The sequence below is a fragment of the Tympanuchus pallidicinctus genome, unplaced genomic scaffold, assembly GCF_026119805.1.
Source record: "Tympanuchus pallidicinctus isolate F22 unplaced genomic scaffold, pur_lepc_1.0 scaffold208, whole genome shotgun sequence".
NCBI classification, from domain to species: Eukaryota; Metazoa; Chordata; class Aves; order Galliformes; family Phasianidae; genus Tympanuchus; species Tympanuchus pallidicinctus.
Window position 1 is genome coordinate 10325 of NW_026294731.1, and position 18423 is coordinate 28747.

General features: G+C 57.7%; 1 protein-coding gene across 1 annotated transcript in view; it reads left to right on the forward strand.

Annotated features, from left to right (window-relative positions):
* Positions 1-618: 618 nt before the first annotated feature.
* LOC128081299 (unconventional myosin-Vb-like) overlaps positions 619-18423 on the forward strand; it is a 28254-nt gene continuing 10449 nt past the window's right edge. The window contains exons 1-4 of the mRNA XM_052684398.1: positions 619-670; positions 725-869; positions 5652-5802; positions 17395-17538. Coding sequence (XP_052540358.1) covers positions 619-670; positions 725-869; positions 5652-5802; positions 17395-17538 — 492 coding nt within the window. The remainder of the gene's footprint in view (positions 671-724; positions 870-5651; positions 5803-17394; positions 17539-18423) is intronic.

Genomic DNA, 18423 nt, shown 5'->3' on the forward strand with positions numbered 1-18423 from the left:
GGGTTGGAGGACTGGGGGGCGGGGCTGGAGGACTGGGGGCGGGGCTGGGGGATGGGGGGCGGGGCTGGAGGACTGGGGGCGGGGTTGGAGGACTTGGGGGCGGGGTTGGAGGACTGGAGGCGGGGCTGGAGGACTGAGGGGCGGGGCTGGAGGACTTAGGGTCGCTATTGGGGTTTCACATTGAGGTTGGGAATGGGGGCGGGGTTGGAGGACTTGGGGGCGGGGCTGGAGGACTGAGGGGTGGGGCTGGAGGACTGGGGGCGGGGCTGGAGGACTGAGGGGCGGGGTTGGAGGACTTAGGGTCACTGTTAGGGTTGAAGCAATGAGGTTGGGAATGGGGGCGGGGTTGGAGGACTTGGCTGCGTGGCTGGAGGACTGGGGGCGGGGTTGGAGGACTGGGGGGCGGGGCTGGAGGACTGGGGGAGGGGTTGGAGGACTGGAGGCGGGGTTGGAGGACTGGGGGGCGGGGTTGGAGGACTGGGGGTGGGGCTGGAGGACTGGGGGGCGGGGCTGGAGGACTGGGGGCGGGGCTGGAGGACTGGGGGCGGGGCTGGAGGACTGCGGGGCGGGGTTGGAGGACTTAGGGTCACTGTTAGGGTTGAAGCAATGAGGTTGCGAATGGGGGCGGGGTTGGAGGACTTGGGGGCGGGGTTGGAGGACTGGGGGCGGGGTTGGAGGACTTAGGGGCGGGGCTGGAGGACCAAAGGCGCGTTGTGATTGGCAGGCATCGTGCTGGTGGCCATCAACCCCTACGAGGAGCTGCCCATCTATGGGGACGACGTCATCTGGGCCTACAGCGGCCACAGCCGGGGCGACATGGACCCACACATCTATGGGGTGGCCGAAGAGGCCTACAGGAGGATGGCCAGGTGAGCAGGGGGGGTTATGGGGGATTTAGGGGGTCTTATGGGGTCCTATGGGGTTCTATGGGGTCCTATGGGGTCTTATGGGGTCCTATGGGGTCCTATGGGGTCCTATGGGGTCTCAGGGGGTTTTATGGGGTCTTAAGGGGTTCTATGGGGTGCTATAGGGTTTTATGGGGTCTCAGGGGGTTCTATGGGGTCTTATGGGGTCCTATGGGGTCTTATGGGGTCTTATGGGGGATTTATGGGGTCCTATGGGGTCCTATGGGGTCTTATGGGGTCTTATGGGGTCCTATGGGGTCTTATGGGGTCTCAGAGGGTTCTATGGGGTCTTATGGGGTCCTATGGGGTCTTATGGGGGATTTATGGGGTCACAGGGGGTTTTATGGGGTTTTATGGGGGCCTATGGGGTGCTATGGGGTTTTATTGGGTGCTATGGGGTCTTATGGTGTCCTGGGAGGTCTTATGGGGTCTTATGGGGTGCTATGGGGTTCTATGGGGTCGTATGGTATCTTGTGGGGTCTTATAGGGTTCTATGGGGTCTTATGGGGTCCTATAGGTTCCTATGGGGTCTTATGGGGTCTGATGGGTTCCTGTGGGGTCTTATTGGGGTCTTAGAGGGTCCTATGGGGTTCTGTGGGGTCCTATAAGGTGCTATGAGGTTTTATGGGGTCCTATGGGGTCTTATGGGTTTTTATGGTGTGCTATGGGGGATTTATGGGGTCTTATGGGGTCCTATGGGGTCCTATGGGGTCTTATGGGGGATTTATGGGGTCTTATGGGGTGCTTTGGGGTCCTATGGGGTTTTATGGGGTTCTATGGGGTCTTGTGGTGTCCTATGGGGTCTTATGGGGTTCTATGGGGTCCCATCGGGTCCTATGGGGTCCTGGGGGGTCTTATGGGGTCCTATAGGTTCCTATGGGGTCTTAGGGGGTCTGATGGGTTTCTGTGGGGTCTTATTGGGGTCTTAGAGGGTCCTATGGGGTTCTATGGGGTCCTGTGGGGTGCTACGGTGTTCTGTGGGGTCCTATGGGGTCCTATGGGGTTTTATGGGGTCTTTTGGGGTTCTATGGGGTCTTATGGGGTCTTATGGCATCCTATGGGGTCCTATGGGGTGCTATGAGGTTTTATGGGGTCCTATGGGGTCTTATGGGGGATTTATGGGGTCTTATGGGGTTGTATGGGGTTCTATGGGGTCTCAGGTGGATCTATGGGGTCTTATGGGGTCCTATGGGGTTTTATGGGGTGCTTTGGGGTCCTATGGGGTCTTATGGGGTCCTATGGGGTCTTATGGGGCATTTATGGGGTCTTATGGGGTCCTATGGGGTCTTATGGGGTCTCAGGGGTTTCTATGGGGCCTTATGGGGTCCTATGGGGTCTTATGGGGGATTTAGGGGGTCACAGGGGGTTTTATGGGGTCCTATGGGGTCCTATGGGGTCCTATGGGGTCTCAGGGGGTTCTATGGGGTTTTATGGGGTCCTATGGGGTCCTGTGAGGTCCTATGGGGTCTTATGGGGTCCTATGGGGTCCTTTGGGGTCTTATGGGGTCTTATGGGGTCCTATTGGGTCTTATGGGGTCCTCTGGGGTCTTATGGGGTGCTTTGGGGTCCTATGGGGTCTTATGGGGGATCTATGGGGTCTTATGGGGTCCTATGGGGTCTTATGGGGGATTTATGGGGTCACAAGGGGTTTTATGGGGTTGTATGGGGTTCTATGGGGTTCTATGGGGTGCTATGGGGTTTTATTGGGTGCTATGGGGTCTTATGGTGTCCTATGGGGTCTTATAGGGTGCTATGGGGTCCTATGGAGTTTTAGAGGGTCCTATGGGGTCTTATGGGGTTCCGTGGGGTCCTGTGAGGTCCTATGGGGTCTTATGGGGTGTTATGGGGGTTTATGGGGTCACAGGGGGTTTTATGGGGTCCTATGGGGTCTTATGGGGTGTTATGGGGTCTCAGGGGGTTCTATGGGGTTTTATGGGGTCCTATGGGGTTCTTTAGGCTGCTATGGGGTGCTATGGGGTCTTATGGGGTCCTATGGGGTCCTTTGGGGTCTTATGGGGTCTTATGGGGTCCTATTGGGTCTTATGGGGTCCTCTGGGGTCTTATGGGGTGCTTTGGGGTCCTATGGGGTCTTATGGGGGATCTATGGGGTCTTATGGGGTCCTATGGGGTCTTATGGGGGATTTATGGGGTGTTTTGGGGTGCTATGGGGACTTATGGGGTCCTATGGGGTCTTATGGGGGATTTATGGGGTCTTATGGGGTGCTTTGCGGTTCTATGGGGTCTCAGGGGGATCTATGGGGTTATATGGGGTCCTATGGGGTCTTATGGGGTTTTATGGGGTGCTTTGGGGTCCTATGGGGTCTCAGGGGGATCTATGGGGTCTTATGGGGTCCTATGGGGTCTTATGGGGTTTTATGGGGTGCTTTGGGGTCCTATGGGGACTTATGGGGTCCTATGGGGTCTTATGGGGGATTTATGGGGTCCTATGGGGTCCTATGGGGTCTTAAGGGGTCTCAGGGGGTTCTATGGGGTCTTATGGGGTCCTATGGGGTCTTATGGGGGATTTATGGGGTCACAAGGGGTTTTACGGGGTTGTATGGGGTTGTATGGGGTTCTATGGGGTGCTATGGGGTTTTATTGGGTGCTATGGGGTCTTATGGTGTCCTATGGGGTCTTATAGGGTGCTATGGGGTCCTATGGAGTTTTAGAGGGTCCTATGGGGTCTTATGGGGTCCCGTGTGGTCCTGTGGGGTCCTATGAGGTCTTATGGGGTCTTATGGGGGATTTATGGGGTCACAGGGGGTTTTATGGGGTCCTATGGGGTCCTATGGGGTCTCAGGGGGTTCTATGGGGTTTTATGGGGTCCTATGGGGTTCTGTAGGGTGCTATGGGGTCCTATGGGATCTTATGGGGTCCTATTGGATCCTATGGGGTCCTGTGAGGTCCTATGGGGTCTTATGGGGTCCTATGGGGTCCTTTGGGGTCCTATGGGGTCTTATGGGGTCCTATGGGGTCCTTTGGGGTTTTTTTGGGTCTTATGGGGTCCTATGGGGTCTTATGGGGTCCTCTGGGGTCTTATTGGGGTCTTAGGGGGTCCTATGGGTTCTTGTGGAGTCCTATGGGGTCTTATGGGGTTCTATGGGGTCCTATTGTGTCTTATGGGGTCTTATGGGGTCCTATGGGGTTTTATCGGGTCTTATGGGGTCTTATCAGGTCTGATGTGTTCCTGTTGGGTCTTATTGGGGTCTTATGGGGTCTTATGGGGTTCTATGGGGTCCTCTGGGGTCTTATTTGGTCCTATGGGGTCTTATGGGGTTTTATGGGGTGCTTTGGGGTCCTATGGGGTCTTATGGGGGATTTATGGGGTCTTATGGGGTGCTTTGGGGTCCTATGGGGTCTCAGGGGGATCTATGGGGTCTTATGGGGTCCTATGGGGTCTTATGGGGTCTCAGGGGGTCCTATGGGGTCTTATGGGGGATTTATGGGGTCACAGGGGGTTTTATGGCGTTGTATGGGGTTCTATGGGGTGCTATGGGGTTTTATTGGGTGCTATGGGGTCTTATGGTGTCCTGGGAGGTCTTATGGGGTCTTATGGGGTGCTATGGGGTTCTGTGGGGTCGTATGGTATCTTGTGGGGTCTTATAGGGTCCTATGGGGTCTTTGGACTCCTATGGGGTCTTATGGGCTCTGATGGGTTCCAATGGGGTCTTATTGGGCCCTGTGAGGTCCTGTGGCATCCTATGGGTTCTTATGGGGCTCTTTGGGGTCCTATGGGCTCCTATGGGCTCCTATGGGGTCCTATGGGGTTCTATGGGGTCTTATGGGGTCTTATGGGGTCCTGTGGGGTCTTATGGGGTTCTATGAGGTGCTATGTGATCTGTGGGGTCCAATGGGGTCTTATGGGGTACTGTGGGGTCCTATGGGGTCTTATGGGGTGCTATGGGGTCCTGTGGGGTTCTGTGGGGTCCTATGGGGTCCTATGGGGTGCTATGGGGTTCTATGGGGTTGTATGGGGTCTGTTGGGTCCAATGGGATCTTATGGGGTCTTATCGGGTCCTATGGGGTGCTATGGGGTTCTATGGGGTTGTATGGGGTCTGTTGGGTCCAATGGGATCTTATGGGGTCTGTGGGGTGCTATGGGGTCTTATGGGCTCTTATGGGGTCCTATGGGGTGCTGTGGGGTCCTGTGGGGTCCTATGGGGTCCTGTGGGGTCCTATGGGGTTTTATGGGGTGCTATGGGGTTCTTGGGGGATTTTTGGGTCCTGTGGGGTCCTATGGGGTGCTGTGGGGTCCTATGGGGTCTTATGGGGTCCTATGAAGTCCTGTGGGGTCCTATGGGGTCTTATGGGGTCCTATGAAGTCCTGTGGGGTCCTATGGGGTGCTATGGGGTTCTATGGGGTTGTATGGGGTCTGTTGGGTCCAATGGGATCTTATGGGGTCTGTGGGGTGCTATGGGGTCTTATGGGTTCCTATGGGGTCCTATGGGGTCCTGTGGGGTCCTGTGGGTTCCTATGGGGTCCTATGGGGTGCTATGGGGTTTTATGGGGTGCTATGGGGTTCTTGGGGGATTTTTGGGTCCTGTGGGGTCCTATGGGGTGCTGTGGGTTCCTATGGGGTCTTATGGGGTCGGATGGGTTCGTGTGGGGTCCTATGGGGTCTTATGGGGTCCTATGGCGTCCTGTGGGTTCCTATGGGGTTCTATGGGAGCCTTATGGTACATCGGGTGGGTAGGGCGGCCCTCAACGAAGGCTGGCAATTAAGGCGTGCTGTTAATTGGCTGCAGGGAGGGCCGCGATCAGTCGCTGGTGGTGAGCGGTGAATCCGGGGCCGGCAAAACCGTGTCGGCCAAATTCGCCATGAGGTTCTTCGCCACCGTCGGCGGCGGCTGCGGGGCCGTGGAGAGCAGGGTGCTGGCGGCCGGGCCTGTGCTCGAGGTGGGGCTATGGGGTGCTGTGGGGTGCTGTGGGGTGCTATGAGGTCTTATGGGGTCCTATGGGCTTTTATGGGGTCTTATGGGGTCCCATGGGGTCTTATGGGGTCCTATGGGGTCCTATGGGGTTCTATGGGGTCTTATGGGGTGCTGTGGCGTCCTATGGGTGCTATGGGGTCCTATGGGGTTTTATGGGGTGCTATGGGGGCCTATGGGGTGCTATGGGGTCTTATGGGGTCCTATGGGGGCCTATGGGGTGCTATGGGGTCCTATGGGGCTCTATGGGGTCCTATGGGGCTCTATGGGGCTCTATGGGGTCTTATGGGGCCGTGGAGAGCAGGGTGCTGGCGGCCGGGCCTGTGCTCGAGGTGGGGCCTGTGGGGTGCTATGGGGTGCTATGGGGTGCTATGAGGTGTTATGGGGTGCTATGGGGGCCTATAGGGGCCTATGAGGGCCTATGGGGTGCTATGGGGTGCTATGGGGTGCTGTGGGGGCCTATGGGCTGGTATGGGGTGCTATGGGGCTCTATGGGGGCCTATGGGGTTCTATGGGGTCTTACTAGGTGTTATGGGGGCCTATGGGGACCTATGGGGCTCTATGGGGGCCGATGGGGTGCTATGAGGTCTTATGGGGTGCTATGGGGTCTTATAGGGTCTTATGGGGTCTTATGGGGTCCCATGGGGTCTTATGGGGTCTTATGGGGTCCTATGGGCTCTTATGGGGTCTTATGGGGTCCTATGGGGTCCCATGGGGTCTTATGGGGTCCTATGGGGTCTTATGGGGTCTTATGGGGTCCTATGGGGTCCTATGGGGTCCTATAGGGTCCTATGCGGTCCTATGGGGGCTTATGGGGGATTATGGGGTGCTATGGGGTGCTATGGAGGCTTATGGGGGCCTATGGGGGCCTATGGGGTTCTATGGGGTGCTATGAGGTGCTATGGGGTGCTATGCGGTCTATGGGGCTCTATGGGGTGCTATGGGGTCCTATGGGGTGCTATGCGGTCTATGGGGCTCTATGGGGTGCTATGGGGTCCTATGGGGTGCTATGGGGTGCTATGGGGGCCTATGGGGTGCTATGGGGTCTTATGTGGTCCTATGGGGGCCTATGGGGGCCTATGGGGTCCTATGGGGTCCTATGGGCTCTTATGGGGTTCTATGGGGTTCTATGGAGGCCTATGGGGGCCTATGGGACTCTATGCAGGCCTATGCAGGTCTATGGGGGCCTATGGGGTGCTGTGGGGTGCTATGGGGTCCTATGGGGACCTATGGGGTCCTATGGGGGCCTATGGGGGCCTATGGGGTGCTGTGGGGTGCTATGAGGTCTTATGGGGTCCTATGGGCTCTTATGGGGTCTTATGGGGTCTTATGGGGTCCTATGGGGCCTTATGGGGTCCTATGGGGTCCTATGGGGGCCTATGGGGTCTTATGGGGTCCTATGGGGTCCTATGGGGTCCTATGGGGTTCTATGGGGTCTTATGGGGTGCTGTGGCGTCCTATGGGTGCTATGGGGTCCTATGGGGTTCTATGGGGTGCTATGGGGTCCTATGGGGTCCTATGGGGGCCTATGGGGACCTATGGGGTCCTATGGGGTCCTATGGGGGCCTATGGGGTCCTATGGGGTCCTATGGGGGCCTATGGGGTGCTATGCGGGCCTATGGGGGCTCTATGGGGTGCTATGGGGTCTTATGGGGGCCTATGGGGCTCTATGGGGGCCTATGGGGGCCTATGGGGTCTTATGAGGTCTTATGGGGTCTTATGGGGTGCTATGGGGGCCTATGGGACTCTATGGAAGCCTATGCAGGCCTATGGGGGCCTATGGGGTGCTGTGGGGTGCTATGGGATCTTATAGGGTCTTATGGGGTCCTATGGGGCTCTATGGGGTCTTATGGGGCCGTGGAGAGCAGGGTGCTGGCGGCCGGGCCTGTGCTCGAGGTGGGACCTATGGGGTGCTGTGGGGTGCTATGGGGGCCTATGGGGCTCTATGGGGTACTATGAAGTCTTATGGGGTGCTATGGGGTGCTATGGGGTGTTATGGGGGCCTATGGGGGCGTATGGGGGCCTATGCAGGCTTATGGGGTGCTATGTGGGCCCATAGGGTCCTATGGGGCTCTATAGGGGCCTGTGCGGGCCTATGGGGTGCTATGGGGTCTTATGGGGTCTTACTAGGTATTATGGGGGCCTATGGGGTCCTATGGGGGCCTATGGGGTCTTATGGGGTCCTATGGGGGCCTATGGGGTCCTATGGGGTCCTATGGGGTCTTATGGGGTGCTATGGGGTCCTATGGGGTCCTATGGGGGCCTATGGGGTGCTATGCGGGCCTATGGGGTCCTATGGGTTCCTATGGGGTCTTATGGGGTCTGATGCGTTCCTGTGGGGTCCTATGGGGTCTTATGGGGTCCTATGGGGTCCTGTGGCTTCCTATGGGGTCTTATGGGGCTCTTTGGGGTCCTATGGTGTATTATGGGGCTTTATGGGCTTGTATGGAGTCCTATCGGGTCTTATGGGGTCCTATTGGGTCTTATGGGGTCCTATGGGGCTCTATGGGATTTTATGGGGTCCTGTGGGGTCTCATGGGGTGCTACGGGGTCCTGTGGTGTATTAGAGCGTTCTATGGGGTCTTATGGGGTGCTATGGGGGCCTATGGGGGCTGTGGGGGCCTATAGGGGCTATGGGGTGCTATGGGGTTCTATGAGAGCCTATGGGGTGCTATGGGGTCCTATGGGGCTCTATGGGGCTCTATGGGGTCTTATGGGGCCGTGGAGAGCAGGGTGCTGGCGGCCGGGCCTGTGCTCGAGGTGGGGCTATGGGGGCCTATGGGGTGCTGTGGGGTGCTATGAGGTGTTATGGGGTGCTATGGGGGCCTATAGGGGCCTATGAGGGCCTATGGGGTGCTATGGGGGCCTATGGGGTTCTATGGGGTGCTATGGGCTGCTGTGGGGGCCTATGGAGGCCTGTGGGGTGTTATGGGGTCCTATGGGGGCCTATGGGGGCCTATGGGGTGCTGTGGGGTGCTATGAGGTCTTATGGGGTCCTATGGGCTCTTATGGGGTCTTATGGGGTCCTATGGGGTCCCATGGGGTCTTATGGGGTCTTATGGGGTCCTATGGGGTCCTATGGGGTTCTATGGGGTCTTATGGGGTGCTGTGGCGTCCTATGGGTGCTATGGGGTCCTATGGGGTTCTATGGGGTCCTATGGGGGCCTATGGGGGCCTATGGGGGCCTATGGGGGCCTATGGGGTGCTATGGGGGCCTATTGGGCTCTATGGGGTCCTATGGGGGCCTATGGGGGCCTATGGGGGCCTATGGGGGCCTATGGGGTGCTATGGGGGCCTATTGGGCTCTATGGGGGCCTATGGGGGCCTATGCGGGGCTATGGGGCCTATGAGAGCCTATGGGGTGCTGTGGGGTGCTATGGTGGCCTATGGGGGCCTATGGGGTGCTATGGGGGCCTGTGGGGGCTGTGGGGGCCTATGTGGTTGAGGTCTTATGGGGTGCTATGGGGGCCTATGGGGGCCTATGGGGCCTATGCAGGCCTATGGGGTGTTATGGGGCTCTGTGCGGGGCTATGGGGGCCTATGGGGTCCTGTGGGAGCCTATGGGAGTCTATAGGACTCTGTGTGGGCCTATGAGGGCCTATGGGGTGCTATGGGGTGCTGTGGGGTGCTTTGAGGTCTTATCGGGTGCTATGGGGGCCTATGCGAGCCTATGGGGTTGTATGGGGTGCTGTGGGGTCTTATTAGGTCTTATGGGGTGCTATGGGTTGTTGTGGGGTGATATGGGGTTCTATGGGGTGCTATGGGGGGATATGGGGTTCTATGGGGTTCTATGGGGTCCAATGGGGTCCTATGTGGTGCTGTGGGGCCGTGGAGAGCAGGGTGCTGGCGGCCGGGCCTGTGCTCGAGGTGGGGCCTATGGGGTGCTATGGGGTGCTGTGGGGTGCTATGGGGTCTTATAGGGTCTTATGGGGTGCTATGGGGGCCTATGGCGTGCTGTGGGGGCCTATGGGGTGCTACGGAGGCCTATGGGGGCCTATGGGGTCTTATGAGGTCTTATGGGGTGCTATGGGGTGCTATGTGGGCCTATGGGGTGCTATGGGGTGTTATGGGGGCCTATAGGGGCTGTGGGGGCCTATGCAGGCTTATGGGGTGCTATGCGGGCCCATAGGGTCCTATGGGGCTCTATAGGGGCCTGTGCGGGCCTATGGGGTGCTATGGGGTCTTATGGGGTCTTACTAGGTATTATGGGGGCCTATGGGGGCCTATGGGGTGCCATGAGGGCCTATGGGACTCTATGCGGGCCTATGGGATCGTAAGGGGTGCTATGGGGGCCTATGGGGTGCTATGGGGGGCTATGGGAGTCTGTACGACTCTATGTGGGCCTATGAGGGCCTATGGGGGCCTATGGGACTCTATGTGGGCCTATGGGGTGCTATGGGGTGCTATGGAGGCCTATGCGGGCCTATTTTGTCCTATGGGGTCCTATGGGGTCTTATGAGGTCTTATGGGGTCTTCGGGGGCCTATGGCGTGCTGTGGAGGCCTATGGGGCCCTATGGGGTGCTATGGGGTGCTGTGGGGTGCTATGAGGTCTTATGGGGTGCTATGGGGGCCTATGGGGTGTTATGGAAGCCTATGGGGCCTATGGGACTCTATGGGGGCCTATGGGTTGTTGTGGGGTGATATTGGGTTCTATGGGGTGCTTTGGGGGGATATGGGGTTCTTTGGGGATCTATGGGGGCCTATGGGGCCTATGGGGCTCTATGGGGGCCTATGTGGTGCTGTGGGGCCGTGGAGAGCAGGGTGCTGGCGGCCGGGCCTGTGCTCGAGGTGCGGCCTATGGGGTGCTATGGGGTGCTATGGGGTGCTATGAGGTGTTATGGGGTGCTATGGGGGCCTATGGGGGCCTATGAGGGCCTATGGGGTGCTATGGGGGCCTGTGGGGGCCTATGGGGTCCTATGGGGTCCTATGGGGGCCTATGGGAGCCTATGGGGTGCTGTGGGGTGCTATGAGGTCTTATGGGGTCCTATGGGCTTTTATGGGGTCCTATGGGCTCTTATGGGGTCTTATGGGGTCCTGTGGGGTCCCATGGGGTCTTATGGGGTCCTATGGGGTCCCATGGGGTCTTATGGGGTCCTATGGGGTCCCATGGGGTCTTATGGGGTCTTATGGGGTCCTATGGGGTCCTATGGGTGCTATGGGGTCCTATGGGGTGCTATGGGGGCCTATGGGGCTCTATGGCGGCCTATGGGGTGCTGTGGGGTGCTATGAGGTCTTATGGGGTCTTATGGGGTGCTATGGGGATCTTATAGGGTCTTATTAGGCCTTATGGGCTGCTATGGGGGCCTATGGGGGCCTATGGGTTGGTATGGGGTGCTATGGAGGCCTATGGGGCTCTATGGGGGCCTATGGGGTGCTATGCGTGCCTATGGGGTGTTATGATGGCCTATGGGGGCCTATAGGGGCTATGGGGTGCTATGGAGGCCTATGGGGTCTTATGAGGTCTTATGGGGTGCTATGGGGGCCTATGGGGTTCTATGGGGTGCTATGAGGTCTTATGGGGTGCTATGGGATGCTATGTGGGCCTATGGGGTGCTGTGGGGTGCTGTTGGGTCTTATGGGGTCTTATGGGGTCTTATGGGATGCAATGCGGCCCTATGGGTGCCTATGGGCTGCTATGGGGGCGTATTTGGTCCTATGGGGGCCTATGGGGTGCTATGTGGTCTTAAGAGGTCTTATGGGGTCTTATTAGGTCTTATGGGTGCTATGGAGTCTTATGGGACCCTATTTTGTCCTATGGGGTCCTATGGGGTCCTATGGGGCTCTATGGGGTCCTATGGGACTCTATGGGGGCCTATGTGGTGCTGTGGGGCCGTGGAGAGCAGGGTGCTGGCGGCTGGGCCTGTGCTCGAGGTGGGGCCTATGGGGTGCTATGGAGTGCTATGGGGTGCTATGGGGGCCTATGGGGTCTTATGGGGTCCTATGTGGGCCTATGCAGGCCTATGGGGTCTTATGGGGTCTTATGGGGTGCTATGGGGTGCTGTGGGGGCCTATGCGGGCCTATGGGGGCCTATGGGGTGCTATGTGGGTCTATGGGGTGCTATGGGGTGTTATGGGGGCCTATGGGGTGCTATGAGGTCTTATGGGGTGCTATGCGGTCTATGGGGCTCTATGGGGTGCTATGGGGTCCTATGGGGGCCTATGCAGGCGTATGGGGGCCTATGGGGGCTATGGGGGCCTATGCAGGCCTATGCAGGCCTATGCAGGCCTATGGGACTCTATGCAGGCCTATGGAGGCCTTTGGGGCCTATGGGGTGCTATGGGGTGCTGTGGGGTGTTATGGGGGCCTATGGGGTCTTATGAGGTCTTATGGGGTGCTATGGGGTCTTATAGGGTCCTATGGGGTCCTATGGGGGCCTATGGGGTGCTACGTGGTCCTATGGGGGCCTATGTGGTGCTATGGGGTTCTATGGGGTACTGTGGGGGCTTATTGGACTCTATGGGGTCCAATGGGGTGCTGTGGGGCCGTGGAGAGCAGGGTGCTGGCGGCCGGGCCTGTGCTCGAGGTGGGGCTATGGGGTGCTGTGGGGGCCTATGGGGTGCTCTGGGGTATTATGGAGGCCTATGGGTTGTTGTGGGGTGATATTGGGTTCTATGGGGTGCTATGGGGGCCTATGGGGCCTATGGGGCTCTATGGGTGCTATGGGGTCCTATGCGGCTCTATGGGGGCCTATGGGGTCCTATGGGGTCCTATGGGGGCCTATGGGGTCCTATGGGGGCCTATGGGGTCCTATGGAGGCCTATGGGGGCCTATGGGGTCTTATGAGATCTTATGGGGTGCTATGTGGGCCTATGTGGGCCTATGGGGTGCTATGGGGTGCTGTGGGGTGCTGTGGGGTCTTATGGGGTGCTATGGGGTGTTATGGGGTCTTATTAGGTCTTCTGAGGGCTTGTGTGGGACTATGGGGGCCTATGAGACGCTATGGGGGCCTATGGGAGGCTATGGGGCCCTATGTGGTCTTAAGAGGTCTTATGGGGTCTTATGGGGTGCTATGGGGGCCTATGGGGTGCTATGGGGTCTTATGGGGTCCTATGGAGTGCTATGGGGTTCTCTGGGGTGCTATGGGGGCCTATGGGGTGCTATTGGGTCTTATTAGGTCTTATGGAGGCCTATGCTGGGCTATGGGGTGCTATGAGGGCCTATGGGGTGTTATGGGGGCCTATGGGGCTTATGGGGTCCTATGGGTTGCTGTAGGGGGATATGGGGTCCTATGGGATGCTGTGGCGGGATACCGGGTTCTATGGGATGCTATGGGGCTCTATGGGGGCTTATTGGGCTCTATGGGGTCCTATGGGGTGCTGTGGGGCCGTGGAGAGCAGGGTGCTGGCGGCCGGGCCTGTGCTCGAGGTGGGGCCTATGGGGTGCTATGGGGTGCTGTGGGGTCCTATTTGGTCTTATGGGGGTCTATGCAGGTCTATGGGGGCCTATGGGGTGCTGTGAGGGCCTATGGGGCTCTATGGGGTGTTATGGGGGCCTATAGGGGCCTATTTGGTGCTATGGGGATCTATGGGGTCTTATGGGTACTATGGGGTCTTATGGGGCCCTATTTTGTCCTATGGAAGCCTATGGGGTGCTATGGGGTCCTATGGTGGCCTGTTTGCTCTTATGGGGGCCTATGGGGGTCTATGGGGGCCTATGGGGTCCTATGGGGGCCTATGGGGGCCTATGGGGTGTTATGGGGGCCTATGGGGCTCTATGGGGTGTTATGTGGGCCTATAGGGACCTATTTGGTGCTATGGGGATCTATGGAGTCTTATGGGTACTATGGGGTCTTATGGGGCCCTATTTTGTCCTATGGGGGCCTATGGGGTGCTATGGGGTCCTATGGCGGCCTATTTGCTCTTATGGGGGCCTATGGGGGTCTATGGGGGCCTATGGGGTGCTATGGGGTGCTGTGGGGGCCTATGGGGTGCTATGGAGGCCTATGGGGGCCTATGGGGGCCTATGGGGGCCTATGCGGTGCTATGGGGGCCTATTGGGCTCTATGGGGGCCTATGGGGGCCTATGCGGGGCTATGGGGGCCTATGAGAGCCTATGGGGTGCTGTGGGGTGCTATGGTGGCCTATGGGGGCCTATGGGGTGCTATGGGGGCCTGTGGGGGCTGTGGGGGCCTATGTGGTTGAGGTCTTATGGGGTGCTATGGGGGCCTATGGGGGCCTATGGGGCCTATGCAGGCCTATGGGGTGTTATGGGGCTCTGTGCGGGGCTATGGGGGCCTATGGGGTCCTGTGGGGGCCTATGGGAGTCTATAGGACTCTGTGTGGGCCTATGAGGGCCTATGGGGTGCTGTGGGGTGCTATGAGGTCTTATGGGGTCTTATGGGGTGCTATGGGGTCTTATAGGGTCTTATTAGGCCTTATGGGCTGCTATGGGGGCCTATGGGGGCCTATGGGGTGGTATGGGGTGCTATGGGGCCCTATGGGGCTCTATGGGGGCCTATGGGGTGCTATGCGTGCCTATGGGGTGTTATGATGGCCTATGGGGGCCTATGGGGTGCTATGGGGTGCTATGGGGGCCTATGGGGTGTTATGGAAGCCTATGTGGCCTATGGGGCTCTATCGGGGCCTATGGGGTCTTATGGGGTCCTATGGGTTGTTGTGGGGTGATATGGAGTTCTATGGGGTGCTATGCGGGGATATGGGGTTCTATGGGGTGCTATGAGGTCTTATGGGGTCCTATGGGGTCCTATGGGGGCCTATGGGGCTCTATGGGGGCCTATGGGGGCCTATGGGGTCCTATGGGGGCCTATGGGGGCTTATGGGGGCCTATGGGGTCCTATGGGGTGCTATGGGGGCCTATGGGGACCTATGGGGGCCTATGGGGGCCTATGGGGTCCTATGGGGGCCTATGGGGGCCTATGGGGGCCTATGGGGGCCTATGGGGTCCTATGGGGGCCTATGGGGGCCTATGGGGTCCTATGGGGGCCTATGGGGGCCTATGGGGGCCTATGGGGGCCTATGCGGTGCTATGGGGGCCTATTGGGCTCAAGGGGGACTATGGGGGCCTATGAGGGCCTATGGGGTGCTATGGGGTGCTGTGGGGTGCTTTGAGGTCTTATCGGGTGCTATGGGGGCCTATGGGGCTCTATGGGGTGCTATGGAGGCTTATGGGGGCCTATGGGGTGATATGGGGGATTTATGGGGTTCTATGAGGTGTTATAGGGGCCTATGGAGTCCTATGGGGCCTATGGGGTCTTATGGGGTGCTATGGGGTTCTATGGGTTCCTATGGGGTCTTATGGGTTTTCTATGGGTCATTGGGGTCTTATGGGACCTTATTGGCTGCTGTGGGGTCTTTTGGGTTTATGGGGTCATTGGGGTCTTATGGGGTCTTATGGGGTCCTGTGGAGTCACTGGGGTCATTTGGGGTCCTATGGGGTCTTATAGGGTCTTGTGAGGTCTTATGGCTCCTATGGGGTTCTATGGGGTCTTATGGGGTCCCATGAGGTCTTATGAGGTTCTATGGGGTCTTATGGGGGCTATGAGGTCTTATGGGGTCTATGGGGTCATTGGGGTCCTACGGGGCCTTATGGGGTCCCATGCGGTCCTATGGGGTCTTATGGGGTCCTATGGGTTTCTATGGTGTTTTATGAGGTCCTATGGGGTCCTATGGGGTCTTATGGGTTTCTATGGGATCATTGGGGTCCTATGGGGTCCTATGGAGTCACTGGGGTCCTTTGGGGTCCTATGGGGTCCTGTGGGGCTTTATGGGGTCTTACGGGGTCTTATGGGTTTCTATGGCGTCATTGGGGTCTTATGGTGTCCTATGGGGTCTTATGGGGTCCTATGGGGTCTTATGGGGCTTTATGGGGTCCTATGGGGTCTTATGGGGTCCTATGGGGTCCTATGAGGTCTTACGGGGTCTTATGGGGTCCTATGGGGTCTTATGGGGTCCTATGGGGCCTTATGGGTTCCTATGGGGTCTTATGGGTTTCTATGGGATCATTGGGATCCTATGGGGTCTTATGGGATTCTATGGAGTCTTATGAACTTTTATAAGGTCTTATGGGCTTCTATGGGATCCTATGGGGTCTTATGGGGTCCTATGGGGTCTTATGGGATCCTATGCATTCCTATCGGGTCTTATGGGGTTCTATGGGGTCTTATGAGGTTCCTATGGGTTCCTATGGGGTCCTATGGGGTCTTATGGGTTTCTCTGGCGTCATTGGGGTCCTATGGGGTCCTATGGGGCTTTATGGGGTCCTATGGGGTTTTATGGGTTTCTATGGGGTCTTATGGGGTCCTATGGGGCCTTATGGGGTCCTATGGGGTCATTGGGGTCCTATGGGGCCTTATGGGGTCCTATGGGGTCTTGTGGGTTCTTATGGGTTTCTATGGGGTCATTGGGGTCCTATGGGGTCCTATGGGGCTTTATGGGGTTCTATGGGGTCTTATGGGTTTCTATGGGGTCACTGGGGTCTTATGGGCTCTTATGGGGTCCTATGGGGTCTTATGCATCTTATGGGGCTTTATGGGGTCCTATGGGGTCTTATGGGTTTCTATGGGGTCATTGGGGTCCTATGGGGCCTTATGGGTTCCTATGAGGTCTTATGGGGTCTTATGGGGTCTTATGGGTTTCTATGGGTTCCTATGGGGCCTGCAGTGATGCTGGCTGTTTCCCAGCTCCCTCCAGCAGCACCCATGGGTGCCAACCTTCCCCCATTCCCTGTAGGCGCTGGTATCCTATGGGTTCCTACGGGGTCTTATAGGGTTCTATGGGGTCTTATGGGGTTCTATGAGGTTCTATGGGGTCTTATGGGGCTGTATGGGGGCCTTTGGGTACCTATGGGGTTTTATGGGGTCTTATGGGGTCCCATTGGGTCTTATGGGGTCCTATGGGCTCTTATGGGTTCCTATGGGGTCTTATGGGGTCCCATGGGGTCTTATGGGGTCCTATGGGCTCTTATGGGGTCTTATGGGGTCCTATGGGGTCCCATGGGGTCTTGTGGGGTCCTATGGGCTTTTATGCGGTCTTATGGGGTCTTATGGGGTCCTATGGGGTCCTATGGGGTCCTATGGGCTCTTATGGGGTCTTTTATGGTGTTATGGGGTTCTATGGGGTCCTATGAGGTTTTATGGGGTCTTATGGGGTTCTATGGGGTCATTGGGGTCTTATGGGGTCCTTTGGAGCCTTATAGGGTCTTATGAGGTCTTATGGCTCCTATGGGGTCTTATGGGGTCTTATGGGTTTCTATGGGGTCACTGGGGTCCTATGGGGCCTTATGGGGTCCTATGGGGTCAATGGGTTTCTATGGGGTTATTGGGGTCCTATGGAGTCACTGGGGTCTTATGGGGTCCTATGGGGTCTTATGGGGTCCTATGGGGTCTTATGGGGTCATTGGGGTCCTATGGGGTCACTGGGGTCTTATGGGGTCCTATGGGGTCTTATGGGGTCCTATGGGGTCTTGTGGGTTCTTATGGGTTTCTATGGCTTCCTATGGGTTTCTATGGGTTCCTATGGGGCCTGCAGTGATGCTGGCTGTTCCCAGCTCCCTCCAGCAGCACCCATGGGTGCCAACCTTCCCCCCCCATTCCCCGTAGGCTCTGGGCAACGCCAAGACGACGCGCAACGACAACAGCAGCCGCTTCGGGAAATACGTGGAGCTGAGCTTCGACCGCCTGCAGCGCCTGCAGGGCGCCCGCATCACCACCTTCCTGCTGGAGAAGTCCAGGGTGGTCCTGCAGGTGGGCACCCATGGGTGCTGGGGGCGCCCCGAACCCTATAGAGCCCCTGTGAGCCCATAGGAACCCATAGGAACCCATAGGAACCCATAAGGCCCCATTGGACCCCATAAGGGCCATAGGATCCCATAAGACCCCATAGGACCCCATAAGACCCCATAGGATCCCATAAGACCCCATAGGACCTCATAAGACCCCATAGGATCCCATAGAACCCATGAGACCCCATAAGACCCCATAAGGCCCCATAGGACCCCATAGGACCCCGTAAGACCCCATAGGACCCCATAGGACCCCATAGGACACCATAGGATCCCATAAGGCCCATAAGACCCCATAAGGCTCCATAAGACCCCATAGAACCTCATAGGACCCATAGGACCCCATGAGACCCCATAGGACCCCATAAGACCCCATAGGACTCCATAAGACCCCATAAGACCCCATAGGACCCCATAGGACCCCATAGGACACCATAGGATCCCATAAGGCCCATAAGACCCCATAAGACCCATAGGACCCCATAAGACCCCATAAGGCCCATAAGATCCCATAAGACCCCATAGGACCCCATAGGACCCCATAAGGCTCCATAAGACCCCATAGAACCTCATAGGACCCATAGGACCCCATGAGACCCCATAGGACCCCATAAGACCGCATAGGACTCCATAAGACCCCGTAAGACCCCATAGGACCCAATAGGACCCCATAGGACACCATAGGATCCCATAAGGCCCATAAGACCCCATAAGACCCATAGGACCCCATAGGATCCCATCGGACCCCATAGGACCCCATAGGATCCCATAAGACCCCATCGGACCCCATAGGACTCCATAGGACCCCATAGGATCCCATATCACCACCTTCCTGCTGGAGAAGTCC